The sequence below is a fragment of the Branchiostoma floridae genome, chromosome 12, assembly GCF_000003815.2.
Source record: "Branchiostoma floridae strain S238N-H82 chromosome 12, Bfl_VNyyK, whole genome shotgun sequence".
Taxonomy (NCBI): domain Eukaryota; kingdom Metazoa; phylum Chordata; class Leptocardii; order Amphioxiformes; family Branchiostomatidae; genus Branchiostoma; species Branchiostoma floridae.
This window is the reverse complement of record NC_049990.1, coordinates 5,573,931-5,597,710: the sequence shown is the minus strand read 5'-3', so window position 1 is coordinate 5,597,710 and position 23,780 is coordinate 5,573,931. Positions and strand designations below refer to the sequence as shown.

Here is a 23,780-nt window from a genome sequence, read left to right as displayed (position 1 = left end):
CTGACAAAGTTGGCTGTCAACAAACTTTTCCTGACGAATGGCAGAAGTTTTAGGCGTACCGGACTGAATCATTTCAGAAAATTATTCGCTTTTGTGACATTCGTCGAATACATGTGTAACATTGACTACAAACATAATTTGAACACGTCAAAACAAACGTGGTTTTGCTGTCACCAAACTTTGCTGACGAATGGCGGAAGTTTTAGGTTTAGTGGACTCAATCATTTTAGAAAATTATTTCCTTTTCCGATATTCGTCAAATCAAGGATCTTTTCTCAGCATTGATGAAAGCTTCTTGGTCAAATATATGTAACATTGCCTACAAACACAATTTGAACACGTCAAAACAAAAATGGGAAAAGAAATCGGGCATTTTTGGGCGACACTTAAGTGTTTTGTTACTTCACAACTTTGTCAGGGTACTAAGAATTATTTTTGTTCGTGTATTTGTATATTCCAAGTTATACGTTATCCCATGTGTATTCTTTGAATTTCTGAATAAATCTTATCTAAAGCAAAGAAAGACTTTGTATTTGAACACAGAAATAACTAGATTTAGAGATTTGCAAGAATTTTAAGATCTTACGCGGCTTTCTAAGGTCAAGTATTTTTATATACTATACATCGGATATGACTATGAGAGGAAGCACGGGACATGATGCACATACGGACTTGTGCAAACCGATAAATCACAAGTTTTTTTTATCAATTCAATATTCGGGGTTTTATGCGTTTTTAGCGGGCTTTCTATTTTTAGTTGACATCTTGATGTCTCCAGGCCTGGAGTTCTAGCCGGAGCCTAACCTCTGCTCGGAGAGTACCAGTACTCCACATCCACACCCGTGTCAGGCGTGTAACTAGACTTGTTATATGACATATGCAAACAAGATCAGGGCGCGACATTCGACATTATACGGAGATCATCACTGAGAAAACGCGCTTTGCCCACAGAACACCACAGTCTGTCGGGGATGAGAATTTAGAAATGACCGCCCTGGACATGAAACGGAATTGAATTTGTTCCCCTTTGCGCGACGAATGTCCTTGTGACAACACTAGTGTGGGGACACTCCCCACAATCTGTAGGGATCATCACTGAGAAAACGCGCTTTGCCCACAGAACACCACAGCCTGTCGGGAGTTAGAAATGACCGCCCAGGACATGAAATGAAACGAAATTGAATTTGTTACCCCTTGCACGACGAATGTCCTGTGACAACACTTGTGTGGGGACACTCGCCGCAATCTGTAGGGGACAGACACAAGTCGGGACACATTGATCTGGGAGCGCGACATTCGGGATTTCATACGTTTGGTGGGGACGGACTCTCAGCTGCGATGTGCGGGCAACAAACGACGTGAATTCGTTCTGCGGCCAAGATGTGGTCCTTAGTCGGGGTTCTAGCTTTCTTTGAATTGTGTCCTGTGGTATTATAAAGGAGCAAAAAGGCATTGACAGTGTTGATTGTGACCTATAGACATAGGTTTTGTATACATGATGTATTAATGTTCAAAACAAAGTTGTCATAAAAAGTAAAAAGACTGGAATGTAGAGGGGTTTTTCCTATGATGTTGGAGAGGGACAAAAAGGCCTTGACAGTGCAGTGCTGGTTGTGACCTATAACATAGGCTATGGTATAGTATAACGTTATCTGATGTGTTAATGTTCAAAACCAAGTTGTAGCAAACAAAGTCCGGAATGCAGAGCCGTTGCTTTTTTTCATGAATATCTGTAAGAGAAAACATTATCATCAGATCGATGCCTTTAAGCGCCAAAGAACGACGCGCGCACCGGACGTCCCTGGTTCGAGTCCCAGCATCTTCATGCACATTGTTTCCCGTCGTGACTAAGCTCCGCGGAAGGGTTTTCATATTGATTACCTTTATTACATTTTACGTGTATAAAACTGTGCCACGCTTGTTGGTCTCGCTCGTGAACATGTCGTTTGTCATCTATGGGGACATAGCCTCTTCAACAAGGCCCCATAGGCCAGCAAAATTAGAAATAGCCTTCAAAGCATGACCTCCCAGTCTAGACCTTCACAGGTGCTGTGTATTTCTGATACTAGACTATTTTCGGATTGTACTATGTCCTATTGGCTCATGTGTGACTTGAAAGTATCTAAAACGGGTGCCCTACAACATCTACAGCAGCCATCACAAAGTAGCAATCAGCAAAAAGGATACATTGTCACGCTGTTATCGTGGCTAAGCTAGTTCTCACACAACAGGCTATGGGTGATCTCCAAGTAAGTTCCTTCAAACCTGTACAGGTGATCAGCTCTACGTAAGGACCACCTGACCAATGTGACCACTTTTTTGTGGTCTCTTAGATACATTTAATTTTCCCATTATCTTGTGACCACCTGTCCGCAAAGACCAGATTATATTGATTGACTGAGTGGTCTTCTTGGGCAAGTTTGTAGATGCCAGGTGGACGCCCTAAAACTCTCCATACCCAGTCCATGCACCTTTCAAGATCATGGCATCGCTTAGAAACCTTTCTCAAATCAATCGATGATCGGCGAATTTAAAAAGATAACAAAAATGAAGAACTTTGTCATTTTTTTCATCAAAACATTTTCAATGCGATACATAGTTTGTCTTTAATGTGTACAAATCTTGTAAATCAAACAAAAGGTAAATACGAAGAAAGTGGAGTTGGCAATGTAATGACTCTAGTACTAGATCTTTATTTTCCTTTTGAAGATCCGTGTGTCTTCCCTGAAGTCGTCTTTGTGTTGTCTCTGGCCGTGGCGACCTCAATGGCACCGAGAAGAACATCAAGTCAAACAGTGCCTTACCCTGTTTGTTATCAGCCGGGCCCAAAGTCGTACAATCTGCTCGCCATGCCGTACATTAGCATCCGCTAACGGTGTGTCTTCCGCTGCGATGATTGAACAGCGAAACAAGGTAATGTAAGGAAGTGGTAAGATGGAAATGTGAACTTTCTTTCCTTTCTTTCTTTGGTTTGTTTTCGTAGGAGGCTGACAAGGGACCGCTAGCTTTAGGCTCCCAGCGCTCAGGAATATAAAGAAATCTTTATTGACACAACAAAAGTACAGCGACTTTCGTGATTATTGTAAAGTTTATAAACTACTTAACGTACATAAAAACAGACATGAATATCTATAGATATGAATAAGTCAACATTTTGAATCTAGCGTGTCATTTTCGCTATTGGTTCTACGGTATATATGGTATCTCTATATATATATATATGTCAGTATTTATATGTCACAATAAACAGTTCCTTGCTGCAGGAAAATGTTGAGTTCCTTAGAACTATTAGATATTAGCAACAGATGTAGTTCAACTGTTTTGTATGTACACGTACAAGTTGTCACGCATCATTGTATCCTTTATAATTGTCGTGCAATAAAGTAAAGTAAGTTCTAAATGTGTGTGTGTGTCTAAAGTAAAAGGAAAGACGCGCGAAAAGAGCTGGGGAAGAATATAGGCGTCCAGAAGTTTAAGATTAGCTGACTTTTTTCCGCAACCAATTTCATAACGTAGAGAAAAAAGAACTACATGCAACTATTCACTAGAATCTAGTTCCGTTTTCGATGATTTGTTCTTAATTCACTTCTTCAATGGAGATACAATAGTATATATATATATATATGTAGTGTGTAGACCAAACATTGAAAAGTGTGTTGTAAGAATATCAAATGATATGTATACATATGTATACATGTTTGAATACAAATAGATTTATCACGTGACGAGGTACGGTGATGTAGTATGTAATTGATCAATTCAAATTTGTCGTGCGTTTATGTAAGAGATGACATCTGAGAACCATACAAAAGATTACAGCTAACGCTGTTCGCATTTTTGTCCACTACTAGATATAGCGAAGCATTTATATCCTAAGTATTTAATAGGTTCACAGAATCGTCCGTCGTTTTGATCAACTTAGTATAATCAAGTTATATATCAGTTTTGTTGTTGACTTCATTATAGCTAGGACACGCCCTGCCAAGTTCAATGCCGAAGTGACGTAACCCTCTAAATCTGCTACTTCCGTTTCTACTGAATAAAGTTGTATCCGGAAACTTCTGATGAAATCTGCAACGATTGTTACAGCATTTGTTTTTTTCCCAACATTTGTGGAGATTTCCCTTCAATAGACAAAAGCGCGAAAGCGGCAATAATGATTTGAATTGTTTTTCAGGTTTCTATGTATATTTAGATAAAAACTTTTAGACTTTATGTATGTATTCGTATGTAATCGTATGTAAGTCTGATCAGTATCTGAGTGTATGTTATTGTATCTGTTTATGTATTGGTATATACTGTATGTTTTTTGTTGTATTAGCCCTGGAAGATTAGATCAATCTGAGCTAAAATGTATCTCAATAAACTCAACTCAAAACTGCCCCCCCCCCCCCAAAAAAAAAGATGTTTGTATCGTAAACACATGAGGAATGTGACATATGTCAACTACGATATGTCAGCAATGTTATCTCAAGATGAACTCCATTGTGTACTAGAATGTAGATGGCACAGATAAATGTGCATTCTACAGATACGAACTATGTTTCCTCACTTAGTACACTTCACGTTTTCGTTTTTCTAAAGCATTTAGTCAAACTTTCGATCACAAAACCTATTTGTTCTAATATCTAAACCATAGCAAAAAAAAGCGAGAATAAACCGAATCTACATACAGTACTATGTACTAGACTCACACTAACTTGTCTATTTGTAACGTTGATCCTTTGTACTGTAGTTTGTAAATATGTATTTTGTAGACTCTTCTTCTTCGTGACCTGTATTTTTTGTAGCCCAATATGACAAGTACACGTATGTGCAATAAAGGTCTACACTTTAAAATGACTCGTTGCAATTCCCTTCCAGCGAATCGATATGTTTGTGTGCTGTCACCACTAAGCTTACATTCAATATCTTATCAGATGCACACTTAAGTACAAACGGTTTGTGGCTAACATCACTTGTGAAACAATTGTCGACAATAATCCGATATGGCACGATTTCTTCCTTGATTTGACATGAATGGTTCTTATCATAACGAATCTATAGATAATGTTTCGATCCCATTGTCTGATCACTTATAAAGTAGGACATGGAAAAGGCGCTCGCCTCTTATCATCAGGTAAATAAGATATGATTAAAAAGGTCGTATTTGTAGGGATTCAGATTACATCCACCCTACAATACCTGCAGTAGAAAGGAACTTTTATTTGAAAGGAAAGAAATAGAAAGGAGAAAGAAAAAAAAGTTACTGTATTGTCTTAAAGTCGACGCTAGAAAACGGGCACTGTTGAAGATAAAACGCCGTTGTCTTGCGGACTTTCTGTTTTTTCAGAATTTAGAAACATTTCTTATTAGATACGTTGATGAATATTAGACACCCAGGTAATAAGATATCCAAAATCATATGCAGTTGCTTGAGTAATTGCTATTTGGCGTTTCTTCTAGGTATTCTTCCCTCATGCAAAGTGTTACAGTTCTGATTATTCATAGCGATCAAATAAGATATTTCAGTCCATTTGTAACGAGCGTTTTCAATGAATAAAACCTGCCTCCGTGTCTGCCCTTTCCACCAATGAGAACGCCCAATATAGCTGTCGGTTTCCGAATCCGACAACCAATCCGCGAGTGTCAGGGCTATGACGAAAGTATAACTGTTGGTATTTCATGAAAACTGAGAAAACTAAATTTCGTAAGATCTCGGGAAAGATGTAAAACGATAGCAATGTTAAACAAATCATTGAGGTTATATCTTATTATGCAGAACGTTGTTTCTTACGTAAGAAAGTAACTATGTTTGTTACGTTTGTCTTTATATCCTTTATATCCCCTTATGTTTGGCTTCCTTTCTGTACAACTCAACTCAATTCTATTCTTCTATACAACATAGTTACACATGATATCTACGCTGCATACGTTGCCAAGTAGAAGATATTACTGTTGCAGCGTTAAGACCTTGGATTGAACTTTTACGACAATTTTGGTATGGTCTAATTAAATGTTTTACCAATAGCTGACAGCAAGCTGAGGTAATACGACTTCCAATGGCCTGCTCTTATTTTGCAACATCGTTGCCAACATAGATTGATCCAGGACGTTATATAAGTATATATATGACGTCCTTGGAATGATAAAATGCTTTGACGGTCACATTTTTTTTATCTAACTCCAACACGGAAAGAGTTGTATTCACATTGATAACTCTTCTATTTCCCTCACGTATGCTTTCTCTTATTTGTCACATTTTGTGGATTTCATCTATCTAATTTTGCTTAAAATCTTGTGTTTCGGTCAGTCTTACAGGATCCAATGTTTCTCTAGTGTACGTTTTTGTTGTTGTTGTTGTTGTCGTCATGTTGTTGTTGTTGTTATATCTCTGTACCAATCTTTCAGTAAACCAATATAGTATTCACCTTGAGTACCTGTTGTGTCGTGATACCGTTCTTTGATTGCCACGAACACTTCAGTATAAGAACAGTACAGTATGAGAAGATACAGTTGTTGTACGCTGTTTTGTGTACCAGAGTTTTGTCTGTTGCCATAGAAACTGTTATTTCTGGGCAGGGATTGTGTCGGAAGGGGATGTGGAGTAGTAGATGTGGAGAGTGATACTTAGGAATGGGCGTCGCCAATTGTCAAACTTTTCCTGCTTTCACTACAGTATCATAATAAACAGATTTTTCCTGGAAATCTTGCAGCATGCAACTGTCCTAGCAGAGGTTCCGGGTGTTTTTTGATGTGTTTTTACTATATTTTAGGAGTTTTTAATTCCATTTTCATGATTTTGTACCGTTTTCTTGGTGTCCGCCGTTAAATAGACATGAAGAAAACGGTACAAAATAGAAAGCCCGATAAAACGCCTAAAACACGCTAAGCATCTACAAAGACTAGAAGAGTACTGTAACTTCTTCTCGAAGTTTGAAACTATTCTCGGTAGGTTCTGTGACACCTCGGCGTGTGAGTGTAAGAGGAGGGTGACAAACGTACCGGCCACACCATGACTACCGGCTTTTCACGGTGCTGCCGTCCGGAGGGCCTGCCAATCTACCTGCGTACTCGGGGTGGTAACCCCGCGGGCCCTCCGCATTCACCGGCCGCCGAGAGGGACATTGTTCCCGGCCATCTCAAAATATACTCTCCTTTGATGACGACCGTGTCGCCTTTCAGGAGCAAAAATTAGCAAAGGTTTTGATTTCCGTGCTTGAGGAGACCTGAATGGCGCGAGAGTTGGGACGAAATCCTCCCGGGCCCATACCAGGCGTGGAACGACACGGATGAGTTCCGTTGAAAGGCCGTAGAAAGGCTACTGAAAGGGACTTCACGCCAGCTTTCGCCGTCGCTTTTGTACCCGGAAAGTCACACACGGAAATCTGTACACACCTGTATGTGTGTGGAACACCCGCCCTCGCTATCTCCCGACACTGGCCGAGCGGGGCCATTATGTCGTTGTGAGTCTTTTAATGTCAGGCTTGCGTGCTTCGGAGGTGCGCCCAGAAATGTCCCGAAGCCCGCGGGCTCAAACTTTCCTTCGCCTTTAGTTTTTAGTGACGGCTGAGACTTCCATTGAATTGAACATCTTGTCTGGTCTCGCCTCTTTGAGATAGAACAAACCTCCCGAGCCCTGGGGTGGTCCGTAAAAGGCCCCACCCCATTAAAACACCTTGACGGTTCAGCACAACAAGACTCACATTGACCACGACAGTACCACATACCACGCACTTTACTTCTATTCCCAAACGGCGGCATTCAAGTAAACGTACCCATCAAACCCTGTCAAAGTGAACCCAAAGCACATCATATAATAATGGGGAACAATTAACCATTATGAGGGTCATTTGATTTGCCTCACCGTTTTGCGTCTTTCATTGTAATTCCCTTTGTCCTTGGGCAAACAGAACAGAGCCACGGGCGATACTCAGTCATCTGTTTTTGTCAGACACCCAGATTAAAAGGAACCTTACACAGAAGTTGTACGAAGTAAAGGGTGAGATCGTCGCGGCTATGTCACACCGCGGTTACCGGGGCGCTTCGGGCTTGAACCGGCGGATTTCGGCAGGCATTTTTGCGTTGCCCTTTCTTGGGGTGGTATTTATTTTGGCCTTTTCTCCTACAGTTCTCGCCTATTCACAACAGCGCCATTCAGCTCCATTGGGCTTGTCATCCGGCTACGTCCACCCTTTCAATTGGGGCTCCACCCTTTCTATTCACGCCATTCTTCTCAAGCCTGTTTGGGTCTATTTATTTATACCCCGGTCGTTCTATTCAGCCTTTGTTCCAGTATGTATATTCTTTTGTCATGTAGATCAGTCGCATTATACTCATTGTTCGCCATTCAATCTTTGTTATTCAGTTTATCTACAGTTGATCGCTCATTTATTTATTTATGTCAGTTCGGGCATTCAGCGGCTCATGTATTTTTTATTATGTTGTTATTTTTGCCTCTTGTGTCACTGCAGCCCCCTTTGTATAATTAATACGCAGAACAAGCGGGAACAATGGAGGCCTACAGCGGCGAACCCATTCAACTCCCCCAGCTGTATGGCTGCTGAAAGGGAACACTACACACAACGGACAAAATAGCCCCCTCCCGACACAATTGTACCTAAGCCCTCTCACTACCCTACGGTCTTGTAGGCAAAGAGGTAAAACCTGGTGTGGTGCTCGGAGACTCGCACCCCGATCGTAATTTGTACACAAACTTTAGAATCCATCTGGCGGCCTTAAGAGCAATTTAGGGGCGGATAACAATGCAGACAGTGTCCAAACAACGGCCATGGATTGAGCCCACTTAGATCGCTATGCTAATCACACAGGTTACATTTGCTCGCATCCCGCCTTTTTTTCGCGAGAAGCCATATACAAGACTGCCTTCCTTTATGGAAAACACAGGATCGCATTAAGCCACACCTGGACACAAAAGAGGTGTTTGCGCTCACCCCCTCAATGGAAAGAAGAAAAACAGGACGTGGTTTAGGAGCCCTGAAAAGGGGACTGACTGACTAAGGACCTCTGCAGTGAGCAACACAAAAGGGAGAAACTCGTTACCTCACCGGAGATTGAAAGGGATATGAGTAAGTCGGAACAAGCACAGAACACACGGACTAAATCTGTTCCACGGAAATATAACACGGCCAACTTTTACTTTGTTCGAACAAAATCGAAACACGTCAATGTTTTACAGGAAGAAAATGCAAACCTTCATCAAGTCGCTTTAAATAACATTGAAAAAGAGCCCACGTCTCACATACTTCACAAAGCATTGGGAAATGCATGATGTGGTTGTTGTAGACAAATACACATTTGCTGTTGCAGGGAAGAATTGTAAATCTTAAGTTAAACCATATTCTCTCTCTCTCTCTGTCGATTTAACAAAATATATATAGATATTTCCGACTGCAACAATATTATACATATTTTAGTCCTAACTCTCCAGTGTCAATCATTATACAAATCTGGTCTCAATCACTTAGATTAGTGTCACAAAAAATTAAATACACATCATTTAAGCATTATTCACAACAATCAATGGAATTTACAGCAAAATCACTCCGACTTTAGTCGGTTTTCCCCTTGTCCACAATAATAAGAGGAACATAAACGAACTCATCAAGAGTTCCGTTCCCCAGTCGTCTTGTACAAAAAAATCTTTATAAGCTCAGAATAAAGTTACAATCCAAAGAGGAGTAGGAAGGAAAAGAGGAACCATATGAAATCGTTACTCACATAGAAATATGAGCACTCGTGCCAACCCCTCTATCATGATGCAGGCAGCAGAAAATGACAACATCGCATCCCAAAAAGCAAATAATATCTGAAAGTCCAAGAAAGAAGTCCTTTCCTTTCCATCCAGACTGGCTGGAGGAATCCAAGAGTCCTATTATACACCTATGTCTAAAACCTCACCGTTCGTTTGGAGTCGAGATTCAACTGTCTTTCTTTGAAGACGCGTCCTGACTCAAGTTGTTAGTTACAAAGTTCTATCTTCTTCTTCTTCTCTTAAATGTCTATACATTTGCCACGGGCATGTTCAACTTGTCCGTGGCGTCGTCCAAGTGGTGCTAACATGGCTCAGGTCCTGGTGATCTTTTTTTACATGGCAGGTGTCGCTTGCGGGTGCCCCGATCCGGCGTAGTGCTCCATATCCGGCTTGACCAGGAGGTAGGCTACGGGCCGGCGCAAGTCCTGCGCCGCCGGCGACCAACAGTTGCACGGTACGACGTACTGTTGGCCGTGCAGTCCGGGTGCGGTGTGCGTGTGTGTGTGAGGCTGGGCAGTGCAGAAAGCGCTGCCGGCCGTCGGATACATGGCAGAGGAGTAGAGGCTGGCACTGGCGGAGATCTGTTCCCGCATACTCTGGGAGAGCAGGTCTGCCTTCGAGTAACTGGTCGAGCCCAAGGGCGAGCCCCCGTCAAGGTATGGCGATGTGGTAGGCGGGAAGAAGGCCCGCATTTTGTCGATTGACAGTCCGGTAGGAAAGCCTGTTCCCTGCGTGGTGACAGCAGCACCCATGGATCGCATCATAGGGTCGTCGGCAGATGGAATACATGGTATGGGAAAGGCGTACCTGTCCTTGTTTTTCAACAAGTTCTTGGGTTTTCGTCTGGGCCGGTACTTGTAGTCGGGGTGTTCCTTCATGTGTAGGGCACGTAGTCGCTTGGCTTCGTCGATGAAGGGCCGCTTCTGGTCTTCTGTCAGAAGTTTCCACTCGGCTCCAAGACGCTTGCTGATCTCTGAGTTGTGCATCTTGGGGTTTTCCTGGGCCATTTTCCGGCGCTGTCCGCGTGACCACACCATGAAGGCGTTCATCGGCCGCTTGACGTGGTCGCTGGGTTTGGCCATTTCGTCCGGGCGCTGCAGCGTGGTTGCCCCGTTGAAATGTTGCGGTAGTTGGCGTGGGGAGTCCGTGGTGATCGCTTGCACTGATCCGAGATCAGTTTGTCGGCAGAAACTATCGTGATGGCTCGAAGAATACGGGGTGACACACGCCGCAGGCCTCCGCAAATCGCAAGTGCTACCTCTCGTCGTCTACTAATTCAACAAACTGCGCTAACTTGCCACACAACAACAGGCGGCAAAGTTCAAAGAGCTGGCTCGCTTCCGCCCATGCGCACACTCTCCTTTTGAATCTACTGACGTCACGAGTTCCTTCTTGGCAACCAATCATGCATCTCCAAACAAGTCCGATTCACACAGTACCTAAAGTTTTACAAGACCTTATGTGATTGGCTAAAATTTGAGGAGTAAACTTCTCCCGCCAAAAATAAAAGCTGCTCACCCATTGGTGCGATCTGAAATGTGAAATGTAATCCCTACTGTCATTGGTGCAGACGATTAAAGCTCAAAATGGCGCCTCTTCAAGGTGAGATACGGATTTTCAGAACGCAAGTTTTGGGGGAAATATATCACCGTATTTTGTTCTGATTCCGAAAGTTTTGCTCATTATTCACTGTCTGAAGTCCAAGGACAGCGGCGTCATACTTGCATGCTTCTACGACTAGCCTATCTTTCATTTTCGATGGTTTTTAGCTCAGCTATGTCTAACGAAGAAGCACTGTTTGAAATTGATGGTGACTGGGATGTGATGAAATTTGGATGCTGGTGTATTTTTCTCGAGTTTTCTCGGCATAAATCTAAACTCAAAGCAGGTAGTCCTGAATACGACCCGGCGATATCTCTGTGGAAAATGAACTCTTTCATCTCTAGACCCCTTTTGACTTCCGTAAGCTATACCATAAACGCTTTGTTTGCTCGGGCTCTATACTGTTCTTTGCTGGAGAGTAAAGGTTATCAATTCAGGGGGGCAAAATGAGAGAGAAACAATGGTCACCTCTATCAAAAATTTCTCTCCTTATCTCCGTAATGGCCTGTCTACTAACAGCGGTTGTTGTCCCGCAGAAGTCGGATCGATTCAGTGAACGAATGAGGGGTAGAGATAAAGCGCTGCTTGTGTGTGCCCGTGTGGTGGCGGGTTAACTTTGGTTGACAACATTGAAACGCCGTTACCCGGGTTTTCAGCGCCGGGCCGCGATAAAGGTGATACGGAAACAATATCAGCGGGCGCGGGGTCGGCCGTCTGAGGCATGGTTTTCCACTCATTCAATCGAATCCCACACACACTATCACCTCACAGCGGGATTTTCAATTTCCTCCATTCTTGATGGATGCAGGACTTGTCTTAGCGCAAGAATGCCGCCCTGACAACCGAAAGATGGGTACTTTATACCCCTTTACACCGGATGTCAAACGGGAGAATGTTTTATACCCCTGCCATATTTCTTACCTGCCCTGCATGCCAGGTGCTTTCAGAACTTATCAGTTTTATTAGGCATTACTATCAGCAGGGCATGAGTTTTAATTTCCTGGCGCGGAGTGTGTTATCGTTAGGGGCACCTAAACAGGCAACCCTCACTGAAAGAGGTGAAGTGTTCACCATTGTTCAGGGTTAGGACAGGCTTTGTCACTTTTGAATGACACGTACAAAAGGGCCAATATTTTTTCTTCACGGTAGCACACACAGGCCAGATTTAGGTCCACCAGTGAAAAGAATTAATTCCAGACCCTGAAAAGCACTTCAAATGCACCTGTCTGATAAACATAATGGTTTTTCAGAGGGATGACAGTTTGGTTGGAAAGGGGATGACGGTTCTCTTACAAGCCACCGCTACGCTATCTGACTGTATTACTGGCAGTTTCAAAAAGACCAACCATGCATGGTTGGAAGATTATGTTACTTTCAAGTCTCCAAACTTGCTGTAAAGTACACGCAATTGTGTAATGTTTTCTCGGAAAGACTGACTGAATTCCCGGTACTGCGATTTGTGACTCGTCTGATATCATTATAACTCAGTTGACATAAAGCAAGCTACAAGAGTAACAAAATTCCACGCTTAAACGAAATTTCATTAGAATTATTATTCTGTGCACTTCAATGCAGCAGTAACAATGTAATTGATGTTGTTAAGAATTGTAAACATGCTTTAGAAGTAGGAAACATCAATGGTATGCATACCAACGTCAACCAAATCCATTGGTTTATTTTATTTACATGTGTGCGTGGTTTGTGTTGACTGCAATACTGTGGTTTTACAAAAGCAAACTATTTGTCATTAAATTATGGTGCATACCACCCAATTGTTATGTGACTTTCTCCTTTGTAATAAAATACCACTATCGTGTGTCATCAATGCTTTGCTAGTGGGAATTTATGCAGCAGATATACCTTCAATTGTTTGAAGTGTTTTGAAATAATCTTTACTGGAGTAGCACATGCCCTTGAATTTGCTTCATTCCTTGATATCTTATTTGAATTCATAAAGACTGATGTGCAGTCTTCCTTTAAAGGGAAATGTGAGTAAAAGATGTACTTTAGATTGTGATCTAAATAATGTCATCCCATGATTTTATGGGTCTTGTTTGTATGAGCTGTATTTAATATGGCTTTGCCCTCATACTCATAGAGAAATGATGAAATCACCCAGGAACAAAATGAAAGATGATGATTAAGTGTTGAAAGTGCAGAAATATCTGCTTCTAGGTGTGGTTATAAACAGAATAACATGCTCCAAAAAAAGAAGTTACGTATACTCAAGCAATCATATCCAGTTGCTTTAGTAATGCTTTATTGTCACATCTTATCACCTGGATGTCTAACCTTTATTGAAGAACTACATGCAGCTTTAATTAAGCATGTAGAATCAGCCATCAACATATAGCTGAATGTGAAACTCTCACTTTGTTATTTTGGATTGTTATTTTCCAGGTGAACAGGTGAATTTGCTGCATACCTGTTACTTAAGTATTAGATTACTCAGCTCTCAATTTTCCCAATTGTATGTACCATGTACATATACATGACATTGTACACATATGCCATAACCTTGTAAGGTTTTCCTTCATTGCCTTCCACAAATAATTCTTAGAAGAATTCCTGAATTTGATTTCAAGGCTGTCCCAAAAATTTTATAACTGGCTTCTTCCTTGTACTGATCTATTGCTGTCATTTGGGAAATAGTTAACGCTTCTTTTCTTATAAAGAGATATGCAAAAGATATGACATTTCTATTGTAAAAGTTTGTCATATGTATAAGGCATATTCAAACTTGAATGATGTCAGTTGAGTTGGCAAATTTAAAAAGTTGAAGGAACATTTATACAAGATTGGAAACAAGTCACAGATCTTTCCCCAACACTGATGATAATGCACCCATAAGACACCCTCAGCATCTCTTCTAAGTCAATTGTTTATCGCACACTCCCCCCGGGGCGAAGATGCTTTGTTTGACAAAACGACACCGCAGATTAACTTTCCTGTGGTATTGTTATCTCCAACAAACCATATTTACTGGCCTTTGTTTGGGAGAATCCCTGCTGCCATTGTCTTGTACTGATACAGATAATAAGATTAACTTAGCGCCCCAGAGTGGTGTTTCCCCCTGTCTACCATCATTCATTTTTCTCTTGTGAAAACTTTTCCTACAGGTTAGGATGTAGTATTCATTAACAGAAGTTAATCTGTTTTTTCTCCCCTTTTCTGCAGTTTTTTTTTAGAAAATGACACCCCAGAGTGGTGTTTCCCCATGTATACGATCATTCATTTTTCTTCTGTGAAAACTTTTCCTAATGGTTTGGATGTAGTATTCATTAACAGAAGTTAATCTGTTTTTTTTTTTTTTCTGCAGTTTTTGAGAAAATGATGACAAATAACATATCATAATGGTATAATTACATCTTTAAGGGCACACCAATTTGATTTGTTGGCTCAGATTTTTGCAAGATGAACATGGATGTAAAAAGAAACAGATATCCTCTGATATCAGTCAATCAACTAATTGAACTTTATTGTACAACAATTGTAACATCCAATCAATATAGAATACAACACGGGGTATTCCGTATTTCCTGATCCTGAGGTACGGCCCGCAAGAGGGCTGGGACCGTGGGCGATACGGAATACCTCGTTATATTCTATTTATATCATGCCAACCAGAGGAAACTCAAGTTTATTTTGAAATGAATAGCACTGGTATGTTAAGTTTTAAATGATGATGTGAGTGAAAAGGGCTGCGAAATTTATGTCAATAAAACTATTCATTCATTCATTCATACAGGCAACTAGTATTCATAAAATAAAGCTTAAGGGTTTCTAAGATATGGCATTACCATACAATAAATTTCTTTACAGTACTAAACAATGTTAGCATAGTGTCCAAAGAATGTTCTTTCTAATATATTATCATGTTTTATCTGAATTACCTGAATGTTTTGTTGCATCAAGTTAGTTGTTACAGTAAAGTCAAGAAATAGTGAAAGAAATAGCAGAGAGGGTATGGTTATAAGCAACTTTTTGGTTTACATTAAAGGGAAGTTCTTGTGTGAGTAACTTTTAAAAAGATAACTGTGCCATACTTTAAAAAAATCAATATCTCGATTTGCTCCTAGGTAACTCAATCCTCATAAAGTTAACTGTGATATTGAACATCAACTGTGATTTTGGTAGCGTATAGGTTATATGTGCTGATAATGCTATGTCATTATGAAACTATCCCATGCATATTTCAAATGATAGTTACATTTATTAAGTGAAGAGTGTCTCTTTTACTTGTGTATGTGGTAATGCCTACAAAATAACATATTTGAAGGAGAATTTAGCTAAAATCCCTGACAGAAAACTGTATATATCATTAAGATCTGATACTATCTTCCTTCTGCGCATTTAAAAGAGATACAACATTTACACCACAAGTTAGGTAATACCATTATGTAACGTAAAAAACTAAAAAAGTGAAGGTTTTCTCTTATATAACTAGCCCCAGCAAGGCAGAGTAGAGTGATGATAGCAGTGGAAATAGTCGCCGCTCTAAGCATCCCAGGACTATTGTACTCTCTTCCTTCTGGGCATTTAAAAGATATACAACATTTACACCTTAAGATAGGTGACACCATTAAGTAACATAGTAAAAAGTGAAGATTTTTTTCCTATATAACTAGCCCCAGCACAGCAGAGTAGAGTGATGATAGCAGTGGATATTAAGACCTGATAGTATTTTCCTTCTTCAACTTTAAGTTGGCATTTAAGAGAGATACAATATTTACACCTTAAGTTAGGTAATATCATTTTGTAATGTGGTGAAAAAAACATCAAGGTTTTCTCCTATATAAGTAGCCCCAGCAAGGCCGAGTAGAGTGATGATAGCAGTGGAAATAGTCGCCTCTCTAAGCGTCCCATGCGTTGTCTGCCTCCCCTCCTGGGCATTTAAAAGAGATATTGTTAGTACAGTAGCAACATTTACATATAAGTTAAACATATAGGTAATAGTATTTAGTAAGGTGGTAAAAAGTAAAGGTTTTCTCCTATATACTAGTAACTAGCCCTAGCAAGGCAGAGTAGAGTGATGAAAAAATTAGCAGTAGAAATAGTCGCCTCTCTAAGCGTCCCAGGACTATGCATCTAAAACAGTCTCATACTGTTAGTAACAACGTAACATTTACACCTTAAATGACACATGTAGGTAATAGCATTTAGTAACATGCTAAAAGTGTTCTTCAAGGTTTTCTCCTATAACTAGCCACAGCAAGGCAGAGTAGAGTAGAGTGATGATAGCAGTGGAAATAGTGGCGGCTCTAAGCGTCCCAGGACCATTGTACTCCCGGTTATGTGGAGCAGACAGGCTGGAGGGATTTTGTATTCTGGGAGGCACAAAGGAAAGGTTCCCGACAAGATTGTGTCCTCAAGCACCTCTCTTTCCACCCTGGTTTCATTTCGGCGGGAGGAAGGAGGATAACAAATTACAACGATCATTCCTGCGGATGAAATAGAAAAGTGATTGTCAGCCATCAGTGATCTAATCATGTATGTTCCTCCCCGCCAAGCAGTTTGGTGTCAATTGGGAATAAAAGCGGCCGGGAAAGACGAGGAAATTGTTGCAGTTTTCCACTATTCAATCTACCATCCCACAATTTAATCATTTCATTTCCACAGATGGCTGCTGAAAATCGGCAGCTGTGTGCCTGTAATCCTAACGTTCTCCCCTTTTCATCAGCATTCAATTTTTGGCAAGAGCGATAAAAACGGTACTCATCGACGTTTTTTCATTCCCGCAGATTATCACGTCTTCGGCGCAGAAAGAAATCCAATCCATCTTTCCCGAGTCTCCTTTGGTGACTCGTTACCGCTAGGCCTACTCGGGCGGTATTGGGAGAAGCCGCGGAGGGAGGGCAAAACGTCCCTGCGAGAGCTTGTAGCCGGCTCTCATCAATTTTTATTTTATGACTCATTACACCGGGGGTGACAGGAGAGTACGCGTGAAATTATTAGTTACCCGAGCAAGTGTCGGTACATCGCCGAACATCCACGGCCGATTATGCCGACCTCAGCTGGGGAGGCTGCGATACCGGATTGCCGGATCAATTGGCTTGCCTACACCTAGAACACAAAGGCGGTGGAAACCACACTGTGTACAAGCGCACACCGAGGAGGGTACAATAGTGTAGAACCATCGTGGGTAAACACACGAGGGGACGGCGGCTATTTACAAATTCTACTGTTCCCTTTGTCTGCTTTCAAAGGGGAATTGTTTTGAGTTTCCAAATAATGGAAGTGGCAAAACAGAGTCGACACAAAGCGTGCTGAATAGGCAAGTTTAATAAATTGATGGCTTTGAGCGGTGCGGCCATAGCTGTATTCATTTCTATATCTTGATTCAATATTTGCTTTGGTATGCTGTGTCTTTCTGTTGGAATATACAAAACAGCACACTTTTCTTAGGACCTTTATTTCACGGTCTCTTTAGGACATATACCGATTATTTTCAGCAAACAAACGTTCTCTAAACAGGCGTTTGGAAATATTTCTGTCGCCTATACTGCTATTGTAGGGTCTTTTCAACCTGACCACAAATGCGAAATCTGTCTGATAAAAAAGAATGGACATATACGTATTTTTATTTTCAGCAACAAACGTTCTACAAACAGGCATTTGGAAATATTTTTGTTACCTATACTGCCATTGTAGGATCCTTTCAACCCGACCACAAATGTGAAGTCTGTCTGATAAAAAAGAATGGACATATCCCTATTATTTTCAGCAAACAAAAAGTTCTCCAAACAGGCATTTGGAAATATTTCTGTCACCTATACTGCTATTGTAGGGTTCTTTCAAACCGATCACAAATGCAAAATCTGTCTGATAAAAAAGAATGGACATATCCCTATTATTTTCAGCAAACAAAAAGTTCTCCAAACAGGCGTTTGGAAATATTTCTGTCACCTATACTGCTATTGTAGGATCCTTTCAACCCGGCCACAAATGCAAAATCTGTCTGATAAAAAAAAGAATGGACGTATCCCTATTATTTTCAGCAAACAAAAAGTTCTCCAAACAGGCGTTTGGAAATATTTCTGTCACCTATACTGCTATTGTAGAATCCTTTCAACCCGACCACAAATGCGAAATCTGTCTGTTAAAAATAGAATGGAAAGAAAGCATATGCTGACTCATAGGGATAGCTTCGCAGCCATTAAAGGCTCAACAAGTTATTGTGTGTCATATACTCGTGGATTAATGTGGATAAAAGGGCTTAACTACTGTATGTCTATTCACGAAAGCATTGTGAGCATTGATGTACGTATGGTAACGTGCACCTACGATGTCATTGTGTGCTCTAAACATCCTTGTTGGCATGCTTTTCAACATATGACAGGGTGTCAATGACAACCATGGACTAGAGAAAGCTTGAATGATAATATTATGTAATATGGCTGTCATTTTGAGCTAACCAGCAATATCCTGTAAATTTAATTTACATTTACTGGAAATGCTGGTATACTGAAGATGATATCCTTAATTGGAAATGGAAATTTTTATTATCGAAAGATTGCAAATAAATAGCTTTTTGTCAATGGGGCAACCATTTATTGAAAGTTCATTGTATAAACTCAACGACAGTGTATTATGATTGTAAAATTGTTGAATTTCAAAACATTTTCTTAATTCTGATCCCTTCAATTTGAGCTTTGGTGTGACTTTGCTGAGTATTAAAGGAAATGTCAACTTGAAGAATGTCAGATAAAATGGGGGCATTGTGACCCACTATAATGACTTTATAAGACTAAATGGTGATTAAAAGTTAAAAGAGTACTCTGAATAGTAAGCAAGAGTTGAAGTTGTTGGAATAAAAACAATCACACTGAAATACATAATATATAAGTTATATAGCCATACTGCAGAAATAAAGTAAAATACAAGTTGAGTCATTAACTTTCCTGTCATGTGATTTATTCCATTGGTGAGACATGTGATAGAGGGAATGTTTCCATTCACAATTGGATTTGGCAAGGACGTTATACTGTGATGTTCTTGGTTTTAGGTTTGACAGTTTGATGGAGTTTGCTGAAGTTTACTGTTTGATATTGACTGGAGGTTATTTGACTGGAGGGTGAGTTTCTTTGAGGATGTTATATTCAAAAGGCCTTTTCCTTGGTTTGTTGAAGTAATAATACCAATGAGGTTGTATTAAAATGATAATCTCCTTGAAACAACAGACTTTTTATGGGTAGAAGGACATGACAGCTAACAGCCTGTTATGAAAAAATAAACTCCTTTTGTCAGAATAACAGTGTTTTCTTTTAATACTGAGGGCTTAATAGATGCTATTATAATAGCTTCTTCATGTCCTTTCTCTATAAACTGCATTAATTATAGTTGTCTTCAGATCTACATCTTTTCATTTTCTTTATATGTTTGGAAAAAGAATTTCAAAGCAGTTCTGTTTTTAGCAGAGATATTGTATTTAAGTTCCCTTCAGATTAAAACACCAGCATCTTTTCATTTTATTTATATGTTAGGAAAAAGAATTTCAAAGCAGTTCTGTTTTTAGTATCTATAATTGTATTTAAGTTCCCTTCAGATTAAAACACTAGCATCTAAAGTAATTACAAGTAGAAAAGACTCAGAAAAGGAACAATCTGCCATACTCATTTCCTCCTATAAAGGGATAAATGGTAAGTTTCCAAATGCTTTTAAAAGGTTTTTCAAGTTTAAATAGTCTCAAATTAACAATATTATAATATCTTTATTGCAAATTCATGCCCGAGGGCTAATTGCATACAGAGTAGAGTAGTAGTGGTATACATAAAGATACTTAACAGAGAAGGGAAATGATATTCATAGATAAATCAAAAGGGAATAACGTCTAAACTAAATCTATTTCTACTTAACATTTGCTCTGCAGGCGATGCTATAAGGCTGATGTTAATTAGGCTTTTACCATGGTCATTATATTGCCGGACGGAGGCCATATGGATGTAAATATTCTCATCATAAAGTCTTCATTCATCTTTTTCTGATGTTTGAATAAGAGAAAGAACACTGTCTGAGTTCTGAGGTTTTCAAAACTTTGATGAGCCCTGTCCTTGGTACTGACGACCACCAGTTCATTGATACATGTATAACCAAATAAGGAATTGTTGAAGACAGTGTTGTTTGTTTTTGTGCAGTCTCCTTTAGTCCTGATGCGTTGTCGTGCTGTCTTTAATTAGAGTCTCAAGAAATATCTGTGGGTGGCATCCGATTCTATAGTTGTATTAAGTACTGAATCGTTAGTGAATCCCCATGTGGTTTTGAGTCTTATTTTCTACAAATAGAAGGCTTTTTCTCTCGCTGTCAGTGCTCACTGTTATAAGATTAGTTTCGCACAAAAGAGTGGAGGTTGATGAACCTTCAATCCTGCGGTGTTGCTGTTAATGCTGGAATAACATGTTTTGTTGTTATTTCAGTTGCTTTATATAGTTACTAATTTCCCTACAGAGATAAATCTGGAAAGATTAGTATCTTTGAAAAAGCCTTGCATGAACATATTAGGTATTAGTCCAAAATGTCTGTTGTATGATTTCAAAAACGCATTGATAACTGAGACAAAGGCGCAGTGAGTCTAACGATAAAAAAGGATCTATGGGTGCCACAGTTGAAATTGTATTTTTGTACACACTTTAATGGAATATGAAAACTAGCGCCAATCATTCTAGTTTACTGAACATTGTTATTCATCTACCAAATATGTGTTTGAAATATGTACATGGGTTTGTTTTTGGTGAAAATTGTTTCAGAGGAATATATTTTATATAAGTCTTAAGTTAAGTCCAGTCATTTGACAAGATGTCATTTTGAAGTTAGACTGTATTATTCTAATCCATAATCTTGTCAAAATCTGTTAAATGTTTTGAGAATTCTGTTCACACTTAGATATAGCATTGTTTATTTCATAGACTAAAGCACTGTATCTTTGATACCTGACTGAAATTCAAATCTTCCACATTTATTGTGACCTGAATTGCAGCTCGATACAAAGCATTTCAAATTCTGTTTCTTTCAATAAATATACAGGGTCTTTTACTCAAACCATGGATAGAGATAGAGCAGGGTTGAACAAGTTTTCTAAAACCCACTTGTCCTATCGGGCAAGCACATAAAAAATGTACTTGCCCGAACCAATTTTTCACTTGCCCAAAATTCAAATGTCACTGTTACTAGTATATGCATTTTCACTTCCAGCAATGGAATTCTCTGTAGACAATTGCTTGATGTCATGACTGTAAAAAGTAACAAGTATATCAAAATTGCACTAAAATCAATGGAAAAATCTTACTTGCCCAATCGGACAAGTGGGGTAGGACATGCACTTGCCCGAACAGCACTTTCACTTGCCCTGGACAATAGGGCTAGTGGACTTGTTTATCCCTGTAGAGAGAGAGAGATTTTAAACTTTTCTGTTGATTGGTTACAGCATTTGGTGCCTTTATACATGACATCAACTTCACAACAACAAAGGTCTAACGGCAACATCTTAACAGATTTGCCACATTGTAACTGTTGCATTAAGAGCTGTGTGAACATTAGGCCTTGTTGAGTCAATAATATGGATGGGATCCTCTTGGAACCCCAAACAGATCCAAGCATGCAAAGAAAAGATTTTTAAGTACTACCTTCATTATGAAATCTAACTTTAATATATTCTAAGTGGTCATGAAGTTAGAACGAATGACAGCGTATAGCATATTGAACTATACATTCTTCTTTGACTTTGGCATTCTACAGCATCAGTAACTGTCCATTTTCTGATATTTTTTTTTCAGTCTACAGCATATGTTTGCTCATTTTGTAGCAGCTTTGTCTAGTTTACAGAACGGTTGAAAACTTTTTCTGAAAACAGACGAAAATTGATGGGCGCACGAACGTCACCCATGTTATTGAATCAACATGGCCTTATCTATAATAGGGCTTACATGTAGTTGAGGCTTCGTTTGTCCCGGTCTGTGAATAAAGCTCATTACGTAGCTTTTTGTGCCCAAATTGCGGACTGAATGGTGAAATTTTTGTGGAAGTCGGACAGAATGGCAGTCATTACAAGAGCATTATCGTGCACTATGTCGCCATTATTGTTCGTAATGACATTTCTTGCGAAGTTGTTTTTCCTTCGTGACGTGGCGACTTCTTGCAGATGGATCCCTGCTAATTCGTTAGTCCGTTCTCATTATGCTAGCATTGTGCGTGCCAACTCTTTCGAAACAAGTGGCTCTTTTATGATAGTCCCACAGAAATTGAGAGAAAGCCCCGAGCATTTTCGGACATTATTTAACAAAAATCCTCCTTTGTCACCCCGGCTTTAAGGAGATAAATGTGTCTCAAAAGCAACACCTGTACAGTCCTTTGTGTGAATTGTCACAATTGCTGAACAATATCTCTCCTTTCACCCACCCATCTCTGAACAAATCGACCAGCACATAAAAAGAAGATGATCCTTTGAAAAGAAAACAATTCTGAGCTGCCTGCATAGAAGCTACAAAAAAGCTCATGACTAAAAAAAAGCAAGACTTAGTATTTACTGTATTGTGTAGGATAACTGTATTGTATCCAATGTGAATGGATGTCTATTCCCAGCCTCTTATAAACGCCACACCTTTTTTCTACTTTGACATCTGTTTTGCCGGTGACACAAAGAAAGGATGGGTCCTTGTTATCACAAGGGTCCACGTTCCCACGATTCCTCTGCTTTCCTCCCCAGCGATCTCGCCGTGCTGAATCGAGAGAAACAGATGGCATGCAGACCTCTGTTACCGTGGAGACGGATCGAGACAGACTCGATAATGTTGAGATTTGTTGTGTCGTTGAGTTTTGAGAAATATGTGACATTGTGAGATGTCCCTACATACATGTACGTTGCACTTGCACAATGGCTCCAGCTCTCTGTGTCTTTGATTGTTCTGACCTGATTGACACAGACTTGATAATGTCATGCTGTAAGATTTGTTGTGTCCGTTGTTGAGTTTTGAGAAATGTATACGACTTATGAGATGTACGTCACACTCATACAATGACAGAAAGGCTGCTCTTCCCTGTGTCTTCAATTGTCCTGAGCCGATTGAGACAGACTCAATAATGTCGTGCAGTAAGATTTGTCGTGTTTGTCGTTGTTGAGTTTTGAGAAATGTATACGACTTGTGAGATGTACCTATACATGTACGTCACACTCACACAATGACAGAAAGGCTCCACCTCTCTGTGTCTCCGATTGTCCGTGGCCGATGCCAGCTGCCTTTCGGGGAGATGTTTAACTCTCGGGCAGGACACAGCACCATGGCGACAGACATTCTTCTTCCCGCACACCCGACGCAGATGTCAATCATTAAAGCGGGCACAGTTGCTATGGTGATGAATGCAGACTGCCCTTTATCAATGATGAGGCTGTGTCTGGTCTTCAGGCTTTATTTCTTCAGGTGAATCATCTGAT

The 23,780-nt window shown here is 40.0% G+C and overlaps 1 protein-coding gene across 1 annotated transcript; it reads right to left on the bottom strand.

Annotated features, from left to right (window-relative positions):
• Positions 1–9,107: 9,107 nt before the first annotated feature.
• Positions 9,108–11,078, bottom strand: LOC118427458 (transcription factor Sox-14-like). Its single transcript, XM_035837272.1, has one exon. It carries the CDS (start codon positions 10,834–10,836, stop codon positions 10,087–10,089), a length of 750 nt encoding a protein of 249 aa, XP_035693165.1. The 5' UTR covers positions 10,837–11,078; the 3' UTR covers positions 9,108–10,086.
• Positions 11,079–23,780: the final 12,702 nt, after the last annotated feature.

Coding starts and splice junctions, on each gene's coding strand:
- LOC118427458 (XM_035837272.1), bottom strand. CDS start 10,836: ATGGCCAAACCCAGCGACCACGTCAAGCGGCCGATGAACGCCTTCATG.